At 46.4% G+C, this 21,713-nt stretch overlaps 1 protein-coding gene across 5 annotated transcripts in view; it reads right to left on the bottom strand.

Moving 5' to 3' along the window:
• Positions 1–21,713, bottom strand: part of LOC125461304 (uncharacterized) — a 70,439-nt gene that overhangs the window by 33,206 nt on the left and 15,520 nt on the right. For 3 of the 5 annotated variants that reach the window (XM_048549936.2, XM_048549946.2, XM_059640027.1), the window contains exons 2-4: positions 15,881–16,019; positions 5,759–5,912; positions 1,128–1,362 (exon numbers count right to left, since the gene is read on the bottom strand). In XM_048549936.2, the coding sequence (XP_048405893.2) occupies positions 1,128–1,362; positions 5,759–5,912; positions 15,881–16,019 (528 nt within the window). Of the gene's footprint in view, positions 1–1,127; positions 1,363–5,758; positions 5,913–9,701; positions 9,853–15,880; positions 16,020–21,713 lie in introns of those variants that run through there. The other 2 variants (XM_059640031.1, XM_059640040.1) reach the window with 2 other exon arrangements.

Raw genomic sequence — 21,713 nt, 5'->3', positions numbered from 1 at the left:
AAAACATGCATGGGAATTTCTGGAGGCCTGGTTCTCAGCAAGGGACCTCATTAACAAACACGCAGAAAGAGACGCCGTACACAGTCCGCTGACGAGAACAAAAACAGAACCAGAAGTGACAAGACTCACCGCACCAAAGGATCAGGTAAAGTCAGAATGAAGCAGAACACCGGCACTTTGATTAAAGGGTGCATGATGATGTTGCCTAGAACAGTAACGAGACATCTGCACATGACAGAATAACCGGCTCGGCGAGCAAATGAACAACCTCAGCACTCAGGGAAAGAATTTGTTCGACGCGTTAAAAAACCAGGAGAGGCCTGGACAGAGTAGACAGGAAGGAAGTGTTGGCGGAAAGGACAAGAACCAGAGGACACAGTGGGTCACAGTGTTTGGCAAAAAAACCAGAGGCGACGTGAGGCAAAATTTTTTTTACACAAAACAGAGCAAATAGTTAGGAAATGCCTGGCCTAAGAGTGTCCAGTGGAGACAAGTTCAACTATGACTTTCAGAAACAAATTAGACAATCATTTGAAGAGAAAGAAAGTCTTTACAGCTATTGGGAAAAGATGGGGGAGGGGAACTATTTGAGTTGGGAGCAAATTCTGGCATCTTGGTAACCCATATGGTCAAGGCTCTTCTTGGAAATCTAGAAGCTAGAAAAGGCTAGTCTCAGTAACAGTGACCATGAAATTATCATCAATTGTTGTAAAATCTCACCTGGCTCACTAATGTCCTTTCGGAAGGGAAGACTGCTGTCCTTGCCTTTTCTTGACCTACATGTGACTCCAGACCCACAGCAATGTGACTGACTCTTAACTGCCCTCTGAAATGATCTTGTTCACCACTCAGTTCAAAGGCAATTAGGGACGGGAAACAAATGGTCTTGCGACTGGCGCCCACATCCGTGAAAGAATTCATCAAAGTTGGTCTCACGAAGAGCCAGCATGTAAGACAACAGGCTGAGCGGCCTCTGTTTTTTAACCATCATGTAATTCTACATAAAATCAGCCTACATGCTGCTCATTTATTCACACAGTATGAAAATAAAATCAATCACCATAATAAATACTTAAAATAAAAGAATATATGTGTTTATCCATTTAATGTGCTGCCCTTGTACATACTTTCCATGAGCTCCTCTTCGCACCTCTTCTGCATAAGGAGTTTGGGGCATTCCACTTGGACCTCCCGTGACACCGTGAACTCATGTCCATGGACTGGCTTCTGTACTGACTCCACATTCTGAGGTGCGGAGACACGTTGGACCACTGCCTCCTGGGCTGATTGACGGGGAGATTCTCTGGGAGATACTTGGATCACAAACTGCTGTCGCTCCTCGCACCTTATCGGTTCAGTTGTCTGTATTCAGACACAGAGGGCAAACAAAACACAATTACAGCTTAAACAATGCAACCTTTTACAGCGAACTGACATTCATAAATTTCATCATTGTTTCTCGAACTTAGATTCTGACAACTGCTCACCCATACCCAATCTCTATGGAGTGAAGCAGTCATTCCCTGTAGCTGACAATATCAAGTAATAACAACAAGGTCAACTGGATACACCAGGGTTCCCTGACTTACAAACAGTTGTATTTACAAGTATGATCCTATACAGGGTGTAATTTTAAAGACCCAACATATGAGCGTTTTCGGTACTTATGAACAGCTATTTTAAATTGCCCCGCATTGTGTTCTGACTTGTGTACAAATCGGACTCAAGGACAGGGACCATTCATAACCCAGGAACTGCCAGTATTCAGCATCTGTGAAATCTACCGAGGTACCTCAGAGGAGTATTATAAAACAAAATTAAACATCAAAAGATATTTGGGCATGGGACAAAATGTTTAGTCCAAGATGTAATGTATTAGGAAGCAGAGTAAATGAGGAACATGGATAGACAACAAAGCTTAGACAGACAGCAAAGCTTAGCGAGTGTATTCCAAAGTTTGAGGCTACTGGAGGTACTGTCATATTAGGCTCTGAGTACTAACCGCTGGTAGTTGTGGTCAGAGTAAACAAAAATAAAGTCGCCACAGACTTACCAGATCGTAGGGCTACACTCTTATTAGAGAGAGAGACAATTGGTGATGGTTTAACCGGAGGGTCACCATACCTCAGGCAAGGGGAGGAAGAGATTGAGAATCCAACATGGTAGCCTCAGCTAGTGCAGGAATGGAACCTATGCTGTTGGTATCATACTGTATTACAAAACAGCCATCCAGCCAACCTTCAGAGTTGCTTGAACTAGACCAGGTAGCTTCACCTTTGTAGGCAATCTTTTCACACAGCGAGTGGTTTGTAGGTGGAATGAACTACCAGAGGAAGTGGTAGATGCAGATATAGTTATAACATTTAAAAGAAATTGGACAGATACATGAATAGGAAACATTTAGCAGGATATGGGCCAAATGCAGGCAAATGGGACTATTTAGTTTGAGCATAGACAAGTTGGGCCGAAAGATCTGTTTCCATGTTGTCTGACTTAATGGCTGAAATTTCTGTTTCATCAACCACAGTATGTGATCAGATAAGATAGTGACACTCATTCCTGTATCATACTTAAAATTAACAAGATGTCCAATGACATAAATAAACTCTAGAAACATCAGTTTGGAAGGATCACTAATTTCCCCTAGTAAAGTATTGGCTACTTTTCCTGAAAGAGATACATCATCTAAAGCAGGTATTTTTTATCACAAACGTGGTCCAACCATAATAACCTCTTTATATCAGCAAGCATTTGGCCTCTTGCTGCTCTGAAAATGTGCACATCTTCTGGAAGTGACCTATAGTTTCACAGACGTAACATTCTTTAATCATGGCTGGGCACTGAGTGTGGCTTTTAGGCTTTATTTTTCCAAAGTTGCAACAATAACATTTGGTTTACAGGTTTTTGGCTGGTTTGTCAAGTGACTCTTTATAGTGACTGTGCATTATATGGTGAATACGTATGGTTGCTATCCTGAGGTACGTTTGCATTTCTCTCAAGATTTGTCTGCTTCCTGGATGATTTGAATAGCTTTTCACAAAGTTAATAAAGTGTGGAGCTGGATGAACACAGCAGGCCAAGCAACTCTTTTTTTTGTGCTCCTGAGATGCTGCTTGGCCTGCTGTGTTCATCCAGCTCCACACTTTATTATCTTGGATTCTCCAGCATCTGCAGTTCCCATTATCTCTTTTCACAAAGTCAAATGGTTTTTAAACTGTAAGAAATCTGACAAAGACTTTTCAATAATTCCAACAACTATTCTATCTCCGATATGTCTCTGAAATCTAATCTTGGAACTTCACTGCCACGGTTCTCCATTAACCTACAGAGTTTGTCAACGAAATTATTGATTTCCGTAGAAGCATAACTCCCCAGTTAAATCTTGTTCATTCAAGAATGTTATTTGCTTTCAAATTGCAGTCATGGTCAAAGATATTAAAACTAGCAAGAATTCTGTGTGTTGGCAATACAGTATGAACTCCCTCCAAAAAATATTTCATTTCAATTATCTGGACAAAACTGCTTTACCTGTTTACTTGTCACTCAGACTGAATGGACTACATCTCAGGTTCTGAAGGAGACAGCTAAAGAGATTGTGGAGGTATCGGTGGTGAACTTTCAAGGCTCAATGGAGTCAGAGAGAGTCCCAGGGAACTGAAAAATGGCTAATGTAACACCCGTGTTTAAGAATTAAGGGAGGCAGAAGATGGGAAACCATAGGCCGGTTAGCCTGATCTCAGTTGTTGGTAGATTAAGGATGAGACTGCTGAGTACGTGGAAGTGCTTGGTAAAATAGGGCTGGTTTAAGATTAGAGGGGAAAGATTTAAAATGGACCTGAAGGGTGACTTTTTCACCTAGAGGATGGTGCGAGTATGGAACGAGCTACCAGAGGAAGTGGTGGAGGTTGGTACAAACACAACATTTAAAAGGCATCTGGATTCATATATGAATAGGAAGGGTTTAAAGGGATATGGGCCAAATGTTGGCAAATGGGACTCAGTCAGATTGGGATGTGTGGCCTGTGCAGATGAGTTGGACAGAAGTTGTTTCCATGCTGTATAACTGTATGACGATTGACGTTTCACAGGGGTCAGTATTGGGATCACAACTTTTCATGTTATACATTGATGATCTGGATGAAAGAAATGAGGGCGTTGTTGTTAAGTCTGAGATGACACAAAGCTAGCTGGAGGGACAGCTAGTTATGAGGAAGTAGAAGGCTGCAGAACAAATTGACCAGGCTAGGAGAGTTCCTGCCTCAGGGTCAATTTGGGTGGACCAAAGCAAAGAAATCCTGGGAACTGCAGTGAACTAAAACAGAAATGTGTTATCCCAAATCAGGTTACCCTCCCCTCTAAATCAGGAGTTTCTGCATTCCACTCTCACCTCTGAGAGGTCAGACCCTCAAACTGGAAGTACTGAGGGAGTGCTACACTGTCAAGAGCGGCCCTCTTACAGATTGTGATATTCAACCACGCCCCCCTCAACCTAGAACTAAAAGACCTGATGGGCCATGCTGAAACTAGCCTGGCTAATATTAGTCTTGAACCAACATTGCTAGGATCTCCAGTTATATCACCAGTCTTGCTGCAGTGACTGCATTTCACTGGCTGTGCAGTGCTTTGGGATGATCTGAGGCTGTGAAAGTTGTCGCACAAATGTAATTTCCTTTTTTTTTAAATGCATTCATGGGATGAGGGTGTCACTGGCCAGGCAGCATGTATTGCCCATCCCTACTTGCCCAGCGGGCAGTTAAGAGTCAACCACATTGCTGTGGGTCTGGAGTCACATGTAGGCCCGACCAGGTAAGGATGGCAGTTTCCCTCCCTAAAGGGCATTAGTGAACCAGATGGGCTTTTCCTGGCAACTGACAATGGGTTCATGGCCCTCTTTAGACTCCTAATTCCAGATATTTTATTGAATTCAAATTCCACCACCTGCCATGGCGGGATTCGATCCCAGGCCCCCAGAACAATATCTGGGTCTCCGGATTAACAGTCCAGCAATAATACCACTAGGCCATCGCCTCCCACTAATTATTGCATCTTAGCAGAGAAGTCATCCACAATATGGAATTCATCCAGCTCTTCACCTGGTTATCCACAATACAGAATGGGTCACTAACCATGCAAACTGCAGCAGTTCAAGAAAATGGCCCATCACTACATTCTCTAGGCAACAAGGCAATGAAAAACACTGGCATTACTAAGGATGCTCACATCTTGAAAATGGTTAAGGAATACGTCACCACAACACAGCAAGTGTCAGCATGGTCAGGAATCTCTGAGGATGCCAAGGTGCAGAGGATCTTAACTCAGCAGACTACACCTCCAGGATCTGATCTCTGGCACTGCGATGGATCATAGAATCCCTACAGTGTGGAAACAGGCCCTCAGGCCCAACAAGTTCACACTGACCCTCAGAGCATCCCACCCAGACCTGTCCCCTTGTAACCCTCATAATCTACACATCCCTGAACACTACAGGCAATTTAGCACGGCCAATCCATCAAGTCTGCACAATTTTGGACTGTGGGAGGAAACCAAAGAGGAAGCCCATGCTGACACAGGGAGAATGTGCAAACTCCACACGGACAGTCACCCGAGGTGGGAATCGAACCCGGGTCCCTGCAGCTGTGAGGCAGCAGCGTTAACCACTGAGCCACCGTGCTGCACTGGATCACCCAAGAGTTCCTCATTTCCATGTGGGCCCGCTTCACTTAGGGAAAGGGGTGGAGATTTACAGGATGCTTCCTACCTGCGAGGCAGACTGGTCACTTGAAGAAGGGACTGGGCTACCAGGGCCACTGGAGTTAGTCTGAGTGCTGGCCGAGGACTGACTGCAGTGTGCCTGTGACATGCTGAGCAAGCGATGGATCTCCAGTTGCTGAGCTTTCATGGTCCGTTCTAATCTGGAAAGGACAGTTGTCAATTCTTAATTTTACTATACACAATCTAAGAATAATTCTGCAAGCGCAACATTCAGATAAGGAGGAGACATAATCTGTGAGGGTTCAAGGCAATCCCTGAGTTGACAATCAAGTGAGTTGAAGTAACAATGATCAGAGAAAAGATTCTGAAATGAGCACTGGGCTGTAATGTGCAATGGGATATATTAAAGGTTATGGTGAGGGGGCGGATAAGTGGAGCTGAGTCTCAAAAAGATCAGCCATGATCTTATTAAACGGTGGGGCAGGCTCGAGGGGCTGGATGGCCTACTCCTGCTCCTAGTTGTTATGTTCTAACAGGTTATTCCAGCTGTACACATACTGCAACAACTGCTCTTTCCTCACCAATTCCAACAACACACAAAGGAATCTTCTGGAAAGCTTACGATAACTACAATGGGAGAGAATCTTCCAGGCAACTTCATGCCAGGTCAGAGATTCCACAAACTTGTCTTTTTTCATTCATTCATTCACAGTGTCACAGCATTTATTGCCCAAAGGGCACTTGAGAGTCACATGTCAGTCAGACCAGGGTAAGGACAGCAGTTTCCTTCCCTAAAGGGTTTTAGAGAGCCAGATGGGTTTTCCCCTTGACAATCAGTTGTTCCAGATCTTAAATGAAATCAAATTCCACCCAGGATTCGAACCCAGGGCACCAGAACATTACTTGGGTCGCTGAATTAACAGTCCAGTGATAATATCACTAAGCCATTGCCTCCCACAAGCTAAGCAGGCTTCAAGCTGAGAGGCAGCAATAGCTGCTGTAGCAACGCGATTTTGAAAGTCACAACTAATCCTGCATCACTCACTCTCAGACAGTACATTCCAGACCCTCACCATTCCAGAGAACCTGCCTCCCCCACACTCTCAGACAGTACACTCCAGACCCTCACCATTCCAGAGAACCTGCCTCCCCCACACTCTCAGACAGTACACTCCAGACCCTCACCACCCGAGTGAACCTGCCTCCCCCACGCTCTCAGACAGTACATTCCAGACCCTCACCACTCCAGTGAACCTGCCTCCCCCACACTCTCAGACAGTACACTCCAGACCCTCACCATTCCAGAGAACCTGCCTCCCCCACACTCTCAGACAGTACACTCCAGACCCTCACCACCCGAGTGAACCTGCCTCCCCCACGCTCTCAGACAGTACATTCCAGACCCTCACCACTCCAGTGAACCTGCCTCCCCCACACTCTCAGACAGTACACTCCAGACCCTCACCATTCCAGAGAACCTGCCTCCCCCACACTCTCAGACAGTACACTCCAGACCCTCACCACCCGAGTGAACCTGCCTCCCCCACGCTCTCAGACAGTACATTCCAGACCCTCACCACTCCAGTGAACCTGCCTCCCCCACGCACTCAAACAGCACACTCCAGACCCTCACCACCTGAGAGAACCTGCCTCCCCCACACTCTCAGACAGTACACTGCAGACCCTCACCACCCGAGTGAACCTGCCTCCCCCACACTCTCAGGCAGTACATTCCAGACCCTCACCACTCAAGAGAACCTGCCTCCCCCACGCTCTCAGACAGTACACTCCAGACCCTCACCACCCGAGAGAACCTGCCTCCCCCACGCTCTCAGACAGTACACTCCAGACCCTCACCACCCGAGAGAACCTGCATCCCCCACACTCTCAGACAGTACATTCCAGACCCTCACCACCCGAGAGAACCTGCCTCCCCCACACTCTCAGACAGTACATTCCAGACCCTCACCACTCCAGTGAACCTGCCTCCCAGACACTCTCAGACAGTACATTCCAGACCCTCACCACCCGAGAGAACCTGCCTCCCCCACACTCTCAGACAGTACATTCCAGACCCTCACCACCCGAGAGAAACAGCCTCCCCCACACTCCCAGAGAATACATTCCACCTCTGATGGGTACAGTTTCTTACTGGTGTTTCACAGATGGCGAAATAAGTGGATTATAGGAGACCTACCCCAGCAGGGGGTGCTGGCTGGGAGGTGCTGACCAGGAATCACAGGTCATCACACTATAGGGAGGATGTGGAGGTCTTGGAGAGGCTACAAAGAAAGGTTTACCAAGATGTTGCCTGGATTAGAGTGTATGGGCTAAAAGGAGAGGCTGGAGAAATATGGATTACTTCTACTAAAATGCCAGAGGCTGAGGGATTAACCTGACAGACAAATCTAAAATTATGAGAGGCATGGATGGGATGGATAGTCAGATTCTTCTTCCCAGGGTGGAAATGTCAAATACTAGGCATGTAGGTTTAATGTGAGAGAGGCTACATTTAAAGGAGGGACGCAAGGCAAGTTTTGTTTTTACACAGGGAGTGGTAGGTGCCTGGAGCATGCTGCCAGGGGAGGTGGTGGAAGGAGATATGACAGCAATACAGCTTCTAGTGACAGCAGAACATTTTTTTTCTGAAAGAAGTGGAGTTTTAGTTGTTTAGAAGGTAGATACTGCAGGAACCTACCAGGACCCAGTGATCCACTGAACTGATCTTGATCACCCAAGGGGATCAGAAAGGAATTTCTTGCATCTTTTCAACCTCTCTAACCCAAGTCTATTTTGAGGTAGAAGTCCCTTCCTGCAAGGTCACATGGTGTTGAGTAGGGGAGTGGGGTTGTGCTTGTGCTATAGTGCAAATTGTCACAGAGGCCGAACTGAGCAGAAGGTATTTCCCTATCTATAGCTCTTTGTGGCTTCAAAAAAGTCTCATTCAAATAGCCACAGCCAAGCCTCCCCTAGTAGCTCAGAGAGCACCTGAGCCATACAGCCCTGGGTCCAGTCCATGGCCTTGTTTAGTGTAGCTCTGGAGGTGCTGCCATTAAAAGCTGAGGATGAAGGAACCTGACTCCCCAGTTGAATAAAACCATGGCTAACCCTTTTCCTCAACGCTGAGCGAATCGCTCACTCAGAGAGCCAGGGCAGACATCTCGGGTCAAATAGCCTCTTTCGACACTAAGAATTCGGTGATTACACAAACAGCACTTTTCTGCCCTTTCCCTACATCCATTGGTGTTCAAAGAGATACTTTCCTCAGTGTTCTTGGATTAGGGAAGGGGACCAGGCGAGGCAGGTGTCCCTCTCTTGAGGGAGGTCAATGAAAGGTGAGATGTAATGCCACTGCAAGCAAAGGAGTCTGCCTGCAGCAGGGCCTACGCTAATGTGAGAACATAGGAATCAATAGTAACACTAGGGAACTAACAAACAAGAGTGGAGACTCAAAATTTAGCAGGAGGATGATGGCTCATTGTTAACCACTTACTGCTGTGAGCTGCTAAAATGTGTGGACTGCCCAGCTAAGGGGGGTAGATAGGAGCTAACTACCTGAGCAAATACAAGAGAAACTTGTGCAAGATTCTATCTGGTGGGGCCATGCAATGTGACACAACATAAGATAGACTATTTCCCACACATTGGGTCTGATCTGATGGGATACAATATCTTTTCCATTCTGGTCACTGATAATGGGGGCAGCAATGAGAATCACAAATGTTGAAACTCAACATTCCGATCGCCGTGAAATGAAATGGTCTGGTTTAATATACAAACTCCTACTTCTCTGTTCAAAACCTTCACCTCTCCAGGAGCAACTCTCACTGGTATCTATGGAGACAGAAATGGGCTCAGCCAAACTGTTCTCCCAACCGTGCAGGGGAACGCAGATTCCGGGAATTGTTAAGTGCTTGAGGAGAGTTGGAACATTTGATACTAAGGTTTGATGACAGCTTACTTTAAAATTAAAGAAAAATCTTGCTCACCTTTCTGCTTCACTGAAAGGCACGGAGAAGTTGTTTCTTTCACACATCATCACATAGATTTCTGCAGGTTTACAGTAGAAGGGTTTCCCTCAAATGCAAAGGAAGACGATTCCATTAATATTGTCCTTTCAACTACAGCCAAAGGGGTACTCTGTGAGGTGTAGGGAAGGGGGTGGTTTAGTGGCAGTATCACTGGATCAGAAGCCCCAAGCCAATGGTCTGGGTCATGGGTTCAAACCCCACCGAGGCGCAGGGTGACATGTGAATCCAGTATAAAGCTGGCCGAGTTGTAGCCAGCTTTTGTTTGAAAGAGAAAACCCATTAAGTTCACTAATGCCCTTTAGGGAGGGAAATCTGCCGTCCTGGTCTGATCTACTTTTCTGTACAAGCCCATGATTGACGCAGTAATGGAGATGGAGGACTGGCTAACACAAAGAAGACACCGTCACGATTCTGTCAGGGTAAGGCTCGCCATTCGAAGCTCCACTCTGCTCATAAGTTCCCTTTCTCATTTTTATTTGGCCTTCCTTTTGTCTCTCCCTTTTTATCGCTCCCTCTATACTGATTCTATTCCCCCCCCCCCCCAACCCCCCGACCACCCCATATTAACCGCCCCTCGAAGGAGTCAGGAGCGAGCCGGGTCACGACTGGAAACCACGGCCGGAACCGAATGCACGGGTTGTCAACTACAGCGACGGTGGTTTGAGAGTGGGCTGGAGAGACCGGGGCAGTGGGGCAGCGGCAGTGAGATCGGGGCAGTGGGGCAGCGCAGTGAGACCGGGGCAGTGGGGCAGCTGCAGTGAGATCGGGGCAGTGGGGCAGCGGCAGTGAGACCGGGGCAGTGGGGCAGCGGCAGTGAGATCGGGGCAGTGGGGCAGCGGCAGTGAGACCGGGGCAGTGGGGCAGCGGCAGTGAGATCGGGGCAGTGGGGCAGCGGCAGTGAGACCGGGGCAGTGGGGCAGCGGCAGTGAGACCGGGGCAGTGGGGCAGCTGCAGTGAGATCGGGGCAGTGGGGCAGCGGCAGTGAGATCGGGGCAGTGGGGCAGCGGCAGTAAGATCGGGGCAGTGGGCAGCGGCAGTGAGATCGGGGCAGTGGGCAGCGGCAGTGAGACCGGGGCAGTGGGGCAGCTCAGAGTGAGACTCTAGGGGAGGCATGGCAAGGATTGGAAAGCCCTGAGTGGGACTGTGCCAATGCGATGGAAAGTTGGACTCTCTTAATTTTTCATTTCTTACTGTAAGTTGTCAATGATGCCTTGTACGAATGGCGAAGGTACACACTTTTCACTGTATTTTTACATTGAATACACGTGACAATAAATGTGTGTATCTATGTATAAATTTTAAAGATCTTTAATGGGTCTTTTCCAGGTCAGAAAGCTGTAACTAGTGAAGGGCCACAATTGTTAGTATTTCTATTCCTGAGGAGGCCGAGTGTAACATACCAAATTTGTTAATGATGCAAAAAAATTTAGGTAGGATGGCACGGTGCAATGAAAACTTAAGGAATTTGCAAGGGAATATAGATGGGTTGAGTGAATGGGCAAAACTTGGTAAGTGGGGTTTAAATTGGAAAGTATGAAGTAATGTACTGCGGCAGGAATAATCACGAGACAGACTATTTGTCATTTATCTCAAGAGGGCTGGAATATATAAGCAGCGATGTGCTTCTGAGGCTTTATAAAGCTCTAGTTAGGCCCCATTTAGAATACTGTGTCCAATTTTGGGCCCCACACCTCAGGAAGGACATACTAGCCCTGGAGCGTATCCAGCGGAGATTCACATGGATGATCCCTGGAATGGTAGGTTTAACGTATGATGAACGGCTAAGGATCCTGGGATTGTACTCATTAGAGTTTAGAAGGTTGAGGGGAGATCTAATAGAAACTTACAAGATAATGTATGGTTTAGAAGGGGACGCGAGGAAGTTGTTTCCATTAGGCAGGGAGACTAGGACCCGTGGGCACAGCCTTAAAATTAGAGGGGGTAAATTTAAAACAGAAATGAGACAACATTTCTTCAGCCAGAGAGTGGTGAGCTTGTGGAATTCATTACCGCAGAGTGCAGTGGAGGCCGGGACATTGGATGCCTTCATGGCAAAGATCGACAAATTCTTGATCTCAGGAGGAATCAAGGGCTATGGGGAGAGTGCAGGGAAGTGGAGTTGAAATGCCCATCAGCCATGATTTAAATGGCGGAGTGGACTTGATGGGCCGAATGGCCTTACTTCCACTCCTATGTCTTATGGTCTTATGGTCTTATTAGTTAAATGGAGAGATTCCAAAAACAATGTGCAACACGGAGAGATCTGTGTGTTCTTGTGCATGAAATACAAAATGTTAGCACGCAGCTGCTGTAAATAAGAATTTTAAAATGGGGAATTCTTGTTACAGGGTGTTGTTGAGGCTGCACGTGGAGTACTGTGTACTATTTAAGTCCCCAAAGAATGGACAGAGAGTAAGTACTGGCACTGGAGGCTGTTCAAAAGAGATTCACTCAGCTGATTTGTGGGATGTAGGTGTTGATTTACTGCGAACAGCTAAACAGGTTGGGCCTTTATTCATTAGAGTTTAGGAGAATGAGGTGTTACTTTATTCAATTTTGCAAGACTCTCTAATGGGTCTTGACAGGGTAAAGGTCATGATGATGTTTCCACTTGTGGAGGAGTCTCAAACTAGGGGACATAGGTACAAAATAAGGGGACACTCGTTTAAAATGGAGATGTAAAGGAATTTCTTTTCCAGAGGATAGCGAATGTCTGGAATTCTCTACCCCAGAGAATTATGGAGGCAGGATCATTGAAAGTAATTAAAGGGGAAAAAAAAGGCTGAGGGACTTGAGGCTGTTTTCGTTAGAGAGAAGGTTGAGAGGTGACTTAATTGAAACATATAAAATAATCAGAGGGTTAGATAGGGTGGATAGGGAAAGCCTTTTTCCTCGGATGGTGACGGTGAGCACGAGGGGGCATAGCTTAAATTGAGGGGTGAAAGATATAGGACAGATGTCAGAGGTGGTTTCTTTACTCACCAGAGTAGTAAGGGAATGGAACGCTTTGCCTGCAACGGTAGTAGATTCGCCAACTTTAGGTACATTTAAGTCGCCATTGGACAAGCATATGGACGTACATGGAATAGTGTAGGTCAGATGGGCTCGAGATCGGTATGACAGGTCGGCACAACATCGAGGGCCGAAGGACCTGTACTGTGCTGTGATGTTCTATGTTCTATGTAGGAGGTAGACAGATTTTTTTAAATATTGAGGAATTGAGGGTTATGAAGAGTGAAAGAGGAGTTGAGAACTGGGTAGACCAGCTGTGGTCTTCCACTGAATGGGCAGGGCTGGACTGAGGGGCTGAATGGCCTACTCCTGCTCCAAGTTCTTATGTTACATTCATATTCAAAATTGGTGTTGGAAAAAAAGCATATGATGTACATTAATATGACTTTAACATAATCTTAAATAAATTACCCACTTAATACAGTCATTTTCAAACTAGGTTCAGTGGGTACCATAGACCAGAAAGGCAAATGATTTATGAAGTGGTTAAGAGGAAGGAAGCAGAGTGAAACTGTAAACAAAACTAGGTTGAAATGAGGGAATAGGCATTGAGTGTGTGCTCTACAGTTCAATGAAGCACATTGACTGATCCTAATTTATTTGAATGAGTTGGGAGGGACACTATAATTCTAAGTGCATAATGCTCATGGCTAACACTTGGCAGGGGAAGGAAGGATACTGGAGAAAATAAGAACTTTCAAATAGAGGGGACATTAGGGCGTTTTCATGTTAACTGAGCAGGGCTGCCTGGACAATGGAAAATCCATCCATGTGTATGTCTTGAGTACTGCTTGGATTTTCCAAAGAGAAATCCAAAGAGAGTCCAAAGATGTGCAGGCTAGATGGATTGGCCATGTTAAATTGTCCAAAGTGTTCAGGGGTGTGTGGGTTATAGGGGGATGGGTCCGGGTGGGATGTTTCAAGGGGCGGTGTGGACCTGTTGGGCCGAAGGGCCTGTTTCCACACTGTAGGAAATCCAATCTAATCTAATCTACTTCAAAAACATGGAGGGATCGCTTCATCCACTCTTCTTTCACCCCTGACACCACATCAAGTGCAAGAAATGTAACATTTACCCTTTAGAATCCCTACAACGTGAAAGCAGGCCATTTGGCCCATTGAGCTCACATCAACCTTCAAAACAGCATCCCACCTACAGCCACCCTCCTATCCTTTCCCTGTAACCCTGCATGCCCTATTGCTAACCTATCTGGCCTGCACATCCCTGGACGATTCAGCATGACCAACCCACCTAACCTGTACATCCTTGGGCTGTGGAAGGAAACCGGCGCACCTAGAACAAAGACATGAGGAGTATTTGCAAACTCCACACACACAGTTGTCCAAGGATGGAATCGAACCCAGACCCCTGGCAGTGTGAGGGAGCAGTGCTAACCTCTGAGCAATGTGTCACCCCTTTAAGTGTTGCCTTTCCACTATCCATGCTCCCAAACGCCCCATTCGGGTGACATAGCAGATTACTTGGACATCTTTCAGTTTACTGTAGATTTCTTTGAGGCACACAATCTCAAAAGTGACACAGCTGTAGCTAATGAGAAGTTAAGGATTGCTTTAGATCAAAAAAAGGCTTTAAAAAGTTGCCAATAAGTATTGAGTCTGAGGACTGGGAACATTTTAGAAGTTAGCAAACAATAACCAAAAAAGCTTCTGCAGAAATGTGAAGAGGGAAAGGTTAGCAGAGAGACAAACCTTCTCAGGAATATCAGAAAACTAAAGATGAGGAGCTGAAAGAAGTTGATATTGTGAAAAGCTTGTAAGTGACAGCAAGACCGCACATTCACAGCGCGTGACAGAGCTTGCACTAAGTAAACCTGCTCCTGCTGAATCTTCCAAGTTGGCAGAAAAATACTCCAGATGAAAACCCGCTGAGAAACAATTGTGTCACTTGAAAATTTGCCCAAATTATTCAAAAAGAAGCATGTCTTTTCCAGCTTTTTCTGAGGTAACTCAGAGAGCTGGAAAAGTTGGATACTGGATATTTCTTGATCTGTTATAAATCAGCAACAAGTTCAGAAACAGCTGAACGAAGACAGCAACGGCTGATTGGGGAACAAGCAAGTCTCTACATTCCTCATATAGTCTGAAGGACTACAACTATGGGTTCTCCTTGTGTCTTACTCCTCAATGTGTGTCTTTTACACTCCACACAGGCTTCAGGGGTGCATGGGTTATAGGGGGATGGATCGGGGTGGGATGTTCCAAGGGGCGGTGTGGACCTGACTGTTAGGCTTGGCAGGGAGAGGGGACACAGTAGCAAGTTGCAGGATTGGGTACGTTTGATGCCCAACAGTCCCGGAGATTTCTGCTGGCTCACTGTGACATTAAGCTGCTGCCCAAAACTGCCCCTCAACACACAAGTGCCCACCCTGCGGTCCACTGCATGCAAAAGATAGTAATTCTGACATTGCCAGCCTCTTTGACTTATTTTAATTTGCCAATCTAACACCTGGAGCAGGGTGGCTAAGGGTAGGGCATAGGTTTAAAGTGAGTAGGGAAAGATTTAGAAGGGACCTAAGACGTAAGTTTTTCATACAGAGGGTGGTGCATGTATGGAATGTGCTGCCAGAGGAAGTGGTAAATGCAGGTACAATTACAAATTTAAAAGACATTTAGACAAGTACATGAACAGGAAAGGTTTAGAGGAATATGGACCAAATGTAAGCAAATGGGACTAGTTAAGCTTGAGATACATGGACATGTTGGACCAAAAGTGTTTCCGTGCTGTCCAACTCTAAAACTCTAGCAACCCCTGACCTTACCTCTGTTAAGCAGAGCGAGTTTTGCAAATGTTAATATCCGTTTCAACTCTAATTTGCCTGACCCCTGGTGTTAAAATTCTCCGTTATATGTAGTGATTGGAACCAGGTGGATCTTATTGACAATGTGATCCCTGATTGGATCAGGATAACAACCCCAGTCAGGAAGCTCTGGCTGACTGATATTAACAAGAGATTTAGAATGTCCTCACTTCAGGGACTGACTCTGAACTGGCTAGCCACAGTCAGCATACCATGCAAAAGTAAACAAGGAATGACTTGGTGATGGGATACCAGCCTCCATGCAGTATTTACGTATGTACCAGCCTGGCAGTTGCTGCTACTCACCTCCACTTGATCTTCAAAAGGTTAGCTACGTCAGCACAGAGTGGGACGACACCCTTTCGAGAACTTCTGATAACAAGTGCCACAGCTTTCGATGCAATCTCTTTATCTTCATCCCCGGCATCTATCTCCGAACCACTCCCTGAAGGCAAAGATTTTAGGAACAGGGAAGAGTTTAGTAACAATTCCATTCATTCAGGATCACAGGACACTAGATTACCAAGCTAGAAATCCGTGTGAGAGAGGGGTCTTCATATACCCCACCCTCCCCAAAACCAGGTTGGAAGGATTCTCTAAGATGTACCTTCCAAAAAATCTGCATTGATAAAGCACTTTGACAGCCCCAGTGAGATTGTTCTGAATCGTGGTCACTGTTGTGATATAGGAAACATGACAGTCAGTTTGAGCACAGCAAGATCCCACAAAAAGCAAACTATCACACTGACCAGATGATCTATTTTTACAACAGACAAAATAGCCAGGACACCAGGAAAGATTCACCTGATTTTCCTGAAGATAGCTCTGTGCAATTTTCGACAGCCACCTGAGAGAAGGTAACTTTAACTCTCATCCAAGAGGTAGTACCTCCAGCAACAGGAGCAAATTACTGTTGATGCTGGAATCTGTACTGAAAACAAAATTTGCTGGAAATCTCAGTGGATCAGGCAGGATCCACGGGGAGAGAGTAATCGAATGTTTCGAGTCTAATGATTCTTCACCAGAGCTGACCTGAAGCATGAGGGACAGCATTTATGCTATAGCGAGTGCGGATGGAGTGCTGCGGGAGAACGGGTGTTGATAATACTGAAAAGACTGCGGATGCTGTATGTCAGGAGCAAAAACAGAAGTTGCTGCAAAACCTCAGCGGGTCTGTCAGCACCTGTGAAGGGAAAAGAAACAGAGTTAACTTTTCGGGTCCAATGATCCTTCCTCAGGGTGTTGATAGTTCAGATTAAGCAACTGGAATATGAGAGAGACAGAACAATGATGTGTCTAACTGCCAGGCTTGAAAGAACAGACAGTTCCACTGGGATAGGGGGAGGGAGAGAGGACATGGTGACAGAGAATGTAACAAGTAAAGCTAAAAGAAAGGGAAGGAATGGGAGGGAGTTCACAACTTGAAGGCATTAAACTCAATATTGTGACCAGAAGGCTGAAAAGTGCCTAGTTGAAGATGAGATTGTAGGAAGTGCAGATCCTGGAAAATCTGAGATAACAAGATGTAGAGCTGGATGAACACAGCAGGCCAAGCAGCATCAGAGGAGCAGGAAGGCTGATGTTTTGGGCCTAGGCCCTTCTTCAGTTAGTTAAGATGTTAGTTCTCCAGTTTGTGCTGTGATTCGCTGGAGCATTGCAACATGCCAAGAACAGACAAGTGAGCATTTGAGCAGGACACTGTGTTAAAATGACCAGCCACGGGAAGGTCGGGGTCATGCCATGGCCACATATAACCCATGTCTGCAGACAACCAATCTTTCCAAATATTCGCAAACAGCATATGCCAGACTCAAACAGCCCTCACGGCCCATCTCCAGTCCACTTACAGGACAGTGCTACACTTCAACATGGGATTTCAGACTGCATTTTTTCAAAACACAAACAAGGGCGGCACGGTGGCTCAGTGTTAGCACTGCTGCCTCACAGCGCCAGGGGCCTGGGTTCGAATCCATCCTCAGGTGACTGTCTGTGTGGAGTTTGCACATTCTCCCCACGTCTGAGTGGGTTTCCTCTGGGCACTCCCGTTTCCTCCCACAGTCCGAAGGTGTGTAGGGTAGGTGGATTGGCCGTGCTAAATTGCCCATAGTGATCAGAGATGTGTAGGTTCAGAGATATTGGGAACTGCAGATGCTGGAGAATTCCAAGATAATAAAATGTGAGGCTGGATGAACACAGCAGGCCAAGCAGCATCTCAGGAGCACAAAAGCCGACGTTTCGGGCCTAGACCCTTCATCAGAGAGGGGGATGGGGAGAGGGAACTGGAATTAGTAGGGAGAGAGGGGAAGGCGGACCGAAGATGGAGAGTAAAGAAGATAGGTGGAGAGAGTATAGGTGAGGAGGTAGGGAGGGGACAGGTCAGTCCAGGGAAGACGGACAGGTCAAGGAGGTGGGATGAGGTTAGTAGGTAGATGGGGGTGCGGCTTGGTGTGGGAGGAAGGGATGGGTGAGAGGAAGAACAGGTTAGGGAGGCAGAGACAGGTTGGACTGGTTTTGGGATGCAGTGGGTGGGGGGGAAGAGCTGGGCTGGTTGTGTGGTGCAGTGGGGGGAGGGGACGAACTGGGCTGGTTTAGGGATGCAGTAGGGGAAGGGGAGATTTTGAAACTGGTAAAGTCCACATTGATACCATATGGCTGCAGGGTTCCCAGGCGGAATATGAGTTGCTGTTCCTGCAACCTTCGGGTGGCATCATTGTGGCAGTGCAGGAGGCCCATGATGGACATGTCATCTAGAGAATGGGAGGGGGAGTGGAAATGGTTTGCGACTGGGAGGTGCAGTTATTTCCACTCCCCCTCCCATTCTCTAGATGACATGTCCATCATGGGCCTCCTGCAGTGCCACAATGATGCCACCCGAAGGTTGCAGGAACAGCAACTCATATTCCGCCTGGGAACCCTGCAGCCTAATGGTATCAATGTGGACTTCACCAGTTTCAAAATCTCCCCTTCCCCTACTGCATCCCTAAACCAGCCCAGTTCGTCCCCTCCCCCCACTGCACCACACAACCAGCCCAGCTCTTCCCCCCCACCCACTGCATCCCAAAACCAGTCCAACCTGTCTCTGCCTCCCTAACCGGTTCTTCCTCTCACCCATCCCTTCCTCCCACCCCAAGCCGCACCCCCATCTACCTACTAACTTCATCCCACCTCCTTGACCTGTCCGTCTTCCCTGGACTGACCTATCCCCTCCCACCCTCCCCACCTATACTCTCTCCACCTATCTTCTTTACTCTCCATCTTCGGTCCGCCTCCCCCTCTCTCCCTATTTATTCCAGTTCCCTCTCCCCATCCCCCTCTCTGATGAAGGCTCTAGGCCCGAAACGTCAGCTTTTGTGCTCCTGAGATGCTGCTTGGCCTGCTGTGTTCATCCAGCCTCACATTTTATTATAGAGATGTGTAGGTTGGTGGGTTATAGGGGGATGGGTCTGGGTGGGATGTTCTGAGGTTTGGTGTGGACTTGTTGGGCTAAAGGGTCAGTTTCCACACTGTAGGGATTCGAAGAGAAGAATTTTAAACACATCAAGCAGATCACCCTTTATACTGAAAGGATTACTAGCTGCTAGGTTTTTATGCGATCTGGTTTGTAATAAAACCCTTCAGATTCATGTATCATTCTGCTGAATCTGCCGTGCACCTCCTCCAAGGCCAATATTATCTTTCTTGTGGTCTGAGATGTCTTGTGGAAAACTTGTCATGACCCAGTTCTTCATTGTAGCAGTCTGTTTACATCCAGCACATTTGAGAGAGTGCCATCAACTGTACACGGCTTGTCAAGTACAACAAATCAATTGTGCTCTTAATCCTTTGAGCATTAGACTAGTCATTCCCAAAATAGTCTTAAACCGCAGGGCTGGTAACCGCACCTATAGACACTGGCAGTTTGGGGCCACAACATAACGTCATCAGGGCAACACAAAAAGTGAGAGAAAGAGTGAGAACTGGCAAAGGGCGTTGCGGAAGACACCTATCCCTGAAATTGTCTTGCACAGTTCTGTAAGCTCCAGGCTCAACTCATCCAACACTCTCATGCTCACTCAAACCTTTCTGCACCCCCCCCCCCCTAAACTGAGGCTCATTCAGAACTTCCCAATGCATGTCAAGTGGCCTTTTACACATCACACCCTGAATCATGTGGCCTCCGAGTCAAAGTGCTGGCTTTGAAATTCTCATCCCCGTTTTCAAATGGCCTCATCTTCTCCCTGTCTCTGAAATCTACATCCAGTCCCACAACCCTCCAAAGTATTTGCCCTCCACTAATTCTGGCCCCTTTAATCACTCCACCACTGTTTCCAAGTTAAGGGAATCACCTCCCTTCACCTCTCTGCCTCCTACTTCTTTCCTTGTCAATGGCTGTTAATATGTTCCTCTTTGACCAAGTCTTTTGTTACCTCGACCCAATATCTTCTCACTTGGGCTCTGTGTCTTAAACAGTGTCATAATGCTCCAGTGAGATGCTGTATTGGGTTAAAGTTGCAACACAAATGTAACTTGTTAATGTTGTAGTAGATTGGCCAGAGTAAGTCAGCGTTACTCATTTTCACATGTTAAAACCCCACAACTCTGAAACCGGTACACTGATTATTACCAGTTACAACAATTGTAAAGTCAGAGTCATACAGCATGGAAATAGACCCTTCGGTCCAACCAGTCTATCCTGACCATAATCCCAAATTAAACTAGTCCCACCTCCCTGCTCCTGGCCCATATCCCTCCAAACCTTTCCTAGTCATATATCCATCCAAACGTCTTTTAAACGTTGTAATTGTACCTGGATCCACCATTTCATCGAGAGGTTCATTTCAAACACGAATCACCCTCTGCGTAAAAAATTCACCTCCTACGTCCTTTTTAAATCTCTCTCCTCTCACCTTAGAAATGTGCCCCATAGTCTTGAATTTCCCCAAAGAGAAGAGACAATTACCATCAACTCTACCTATACCTCTCATTATTTTTATAAATTTCTAGCAGGTATCTAGTCTTGTCTCACAATTTTGACTGAGTTTTTGAGGAAGTGCTGAAGAAAATTGATGAGGGTAGGGCAGTAGATGTTGCCTATGTGGACTTTAGCAAAGCATTTGACAAGGTCCCTCACAAGGCTGGTCTAGAGATTAAGTCACATGGGCAACGCAGGTGGATAGAATGGTCAAGAAGGCATACGGCATGATTTCCTTCATTGGGCGGGGTATTGAGTACAAGAGTTGGCAGGTCATGTTGCAGTTGTATAGGACTTTGGTTCGACCACATTTGGAGTACTGTGTACAGTTCTGGTCGCCACATTACCAAAAGGATGTGAATCCTTTGGAGAGGGTGCAGAGGCGGTTCACCAGGATGTTGCCTGATATGGAGGGCGCTAGCTATGAAGAGAGATTGAGTAGATTAGGATTATTTACATTAGAAAGACAGAGGTTGACGGGGACCTGACTGAGGTCTACAAAATCATGAGAGGTAGAGACAGGGTGGATAGCAAGAAGCTTTTTTCCCCACAGTGGGGGGCTCAATTACTAGGGGTCATGATTTCAGGGTGAGAGGGAAAAAGTTTAAGGAGATGTGTGTGGCAAGTTCTTTACACAGAGGATGGTGGGTGCCTTGGACGCGTTGCCAGTGGAGGTGATAGAGACGGGCACGATAGCGTCTTTTAAAATGTATCTAGACAGATACATGAATGGTCAGGGAGCAGAGGGATACAGATCCTTGGAATCCTAGGTGACAGGTTCAGATAGAAGATCTGGATCGGCGCAGACTCGGAGGGCCAAAGGGCCTGTTCCTGTGCTGTAATTTTCTTTGTCCTTTGGCTCTGCAGTGAGTTGGTAAATTAGATACAATATTGTCTTGGTCATTGAATGTGTGGGCAGTTGGAGAGGGGTGTTTTTTACTAAATTGGAGGTCTGTGACTAGCAGTGTGCCTCAAGGATCAGTGCTGGGACCTCTGTTGTTTGTAATTTATATAAATAATTTGAATATAAACATAGGTGGCCTGATGAGTAAGTTAGCAGATGACATGAAAAATTGATGGAGTTGTGGAAAGTGAGGAAGGTTGTGAAGGAGTACAGCAGGATATGAATCAGTTGGAAAGTTAGGCAGAGAAATGGCATTAAATTGGAAGTTAATCTAGACAAGTGTG

Source organism: Stegostoma tigrinum, chromosome 2, assembly GCF_030684315.1.
Source record: "Stegostoma tigrinum isolate sSteTig4 chromosome 2, sSteTig4.hap1, whole genome shotgun sequence".
NCBI lineage: Eukaryota > Metazoa > Chordata > Chondrichthyes > Orectolobiformes > Stegostomatidae > Stegostoma > Stegostoma tigrinum.
The sequence above is the reverse complement of the archived record's forward strand: the minus strand, read 5'-3'. Positions and strand labels throughout refer to the sequence as shown.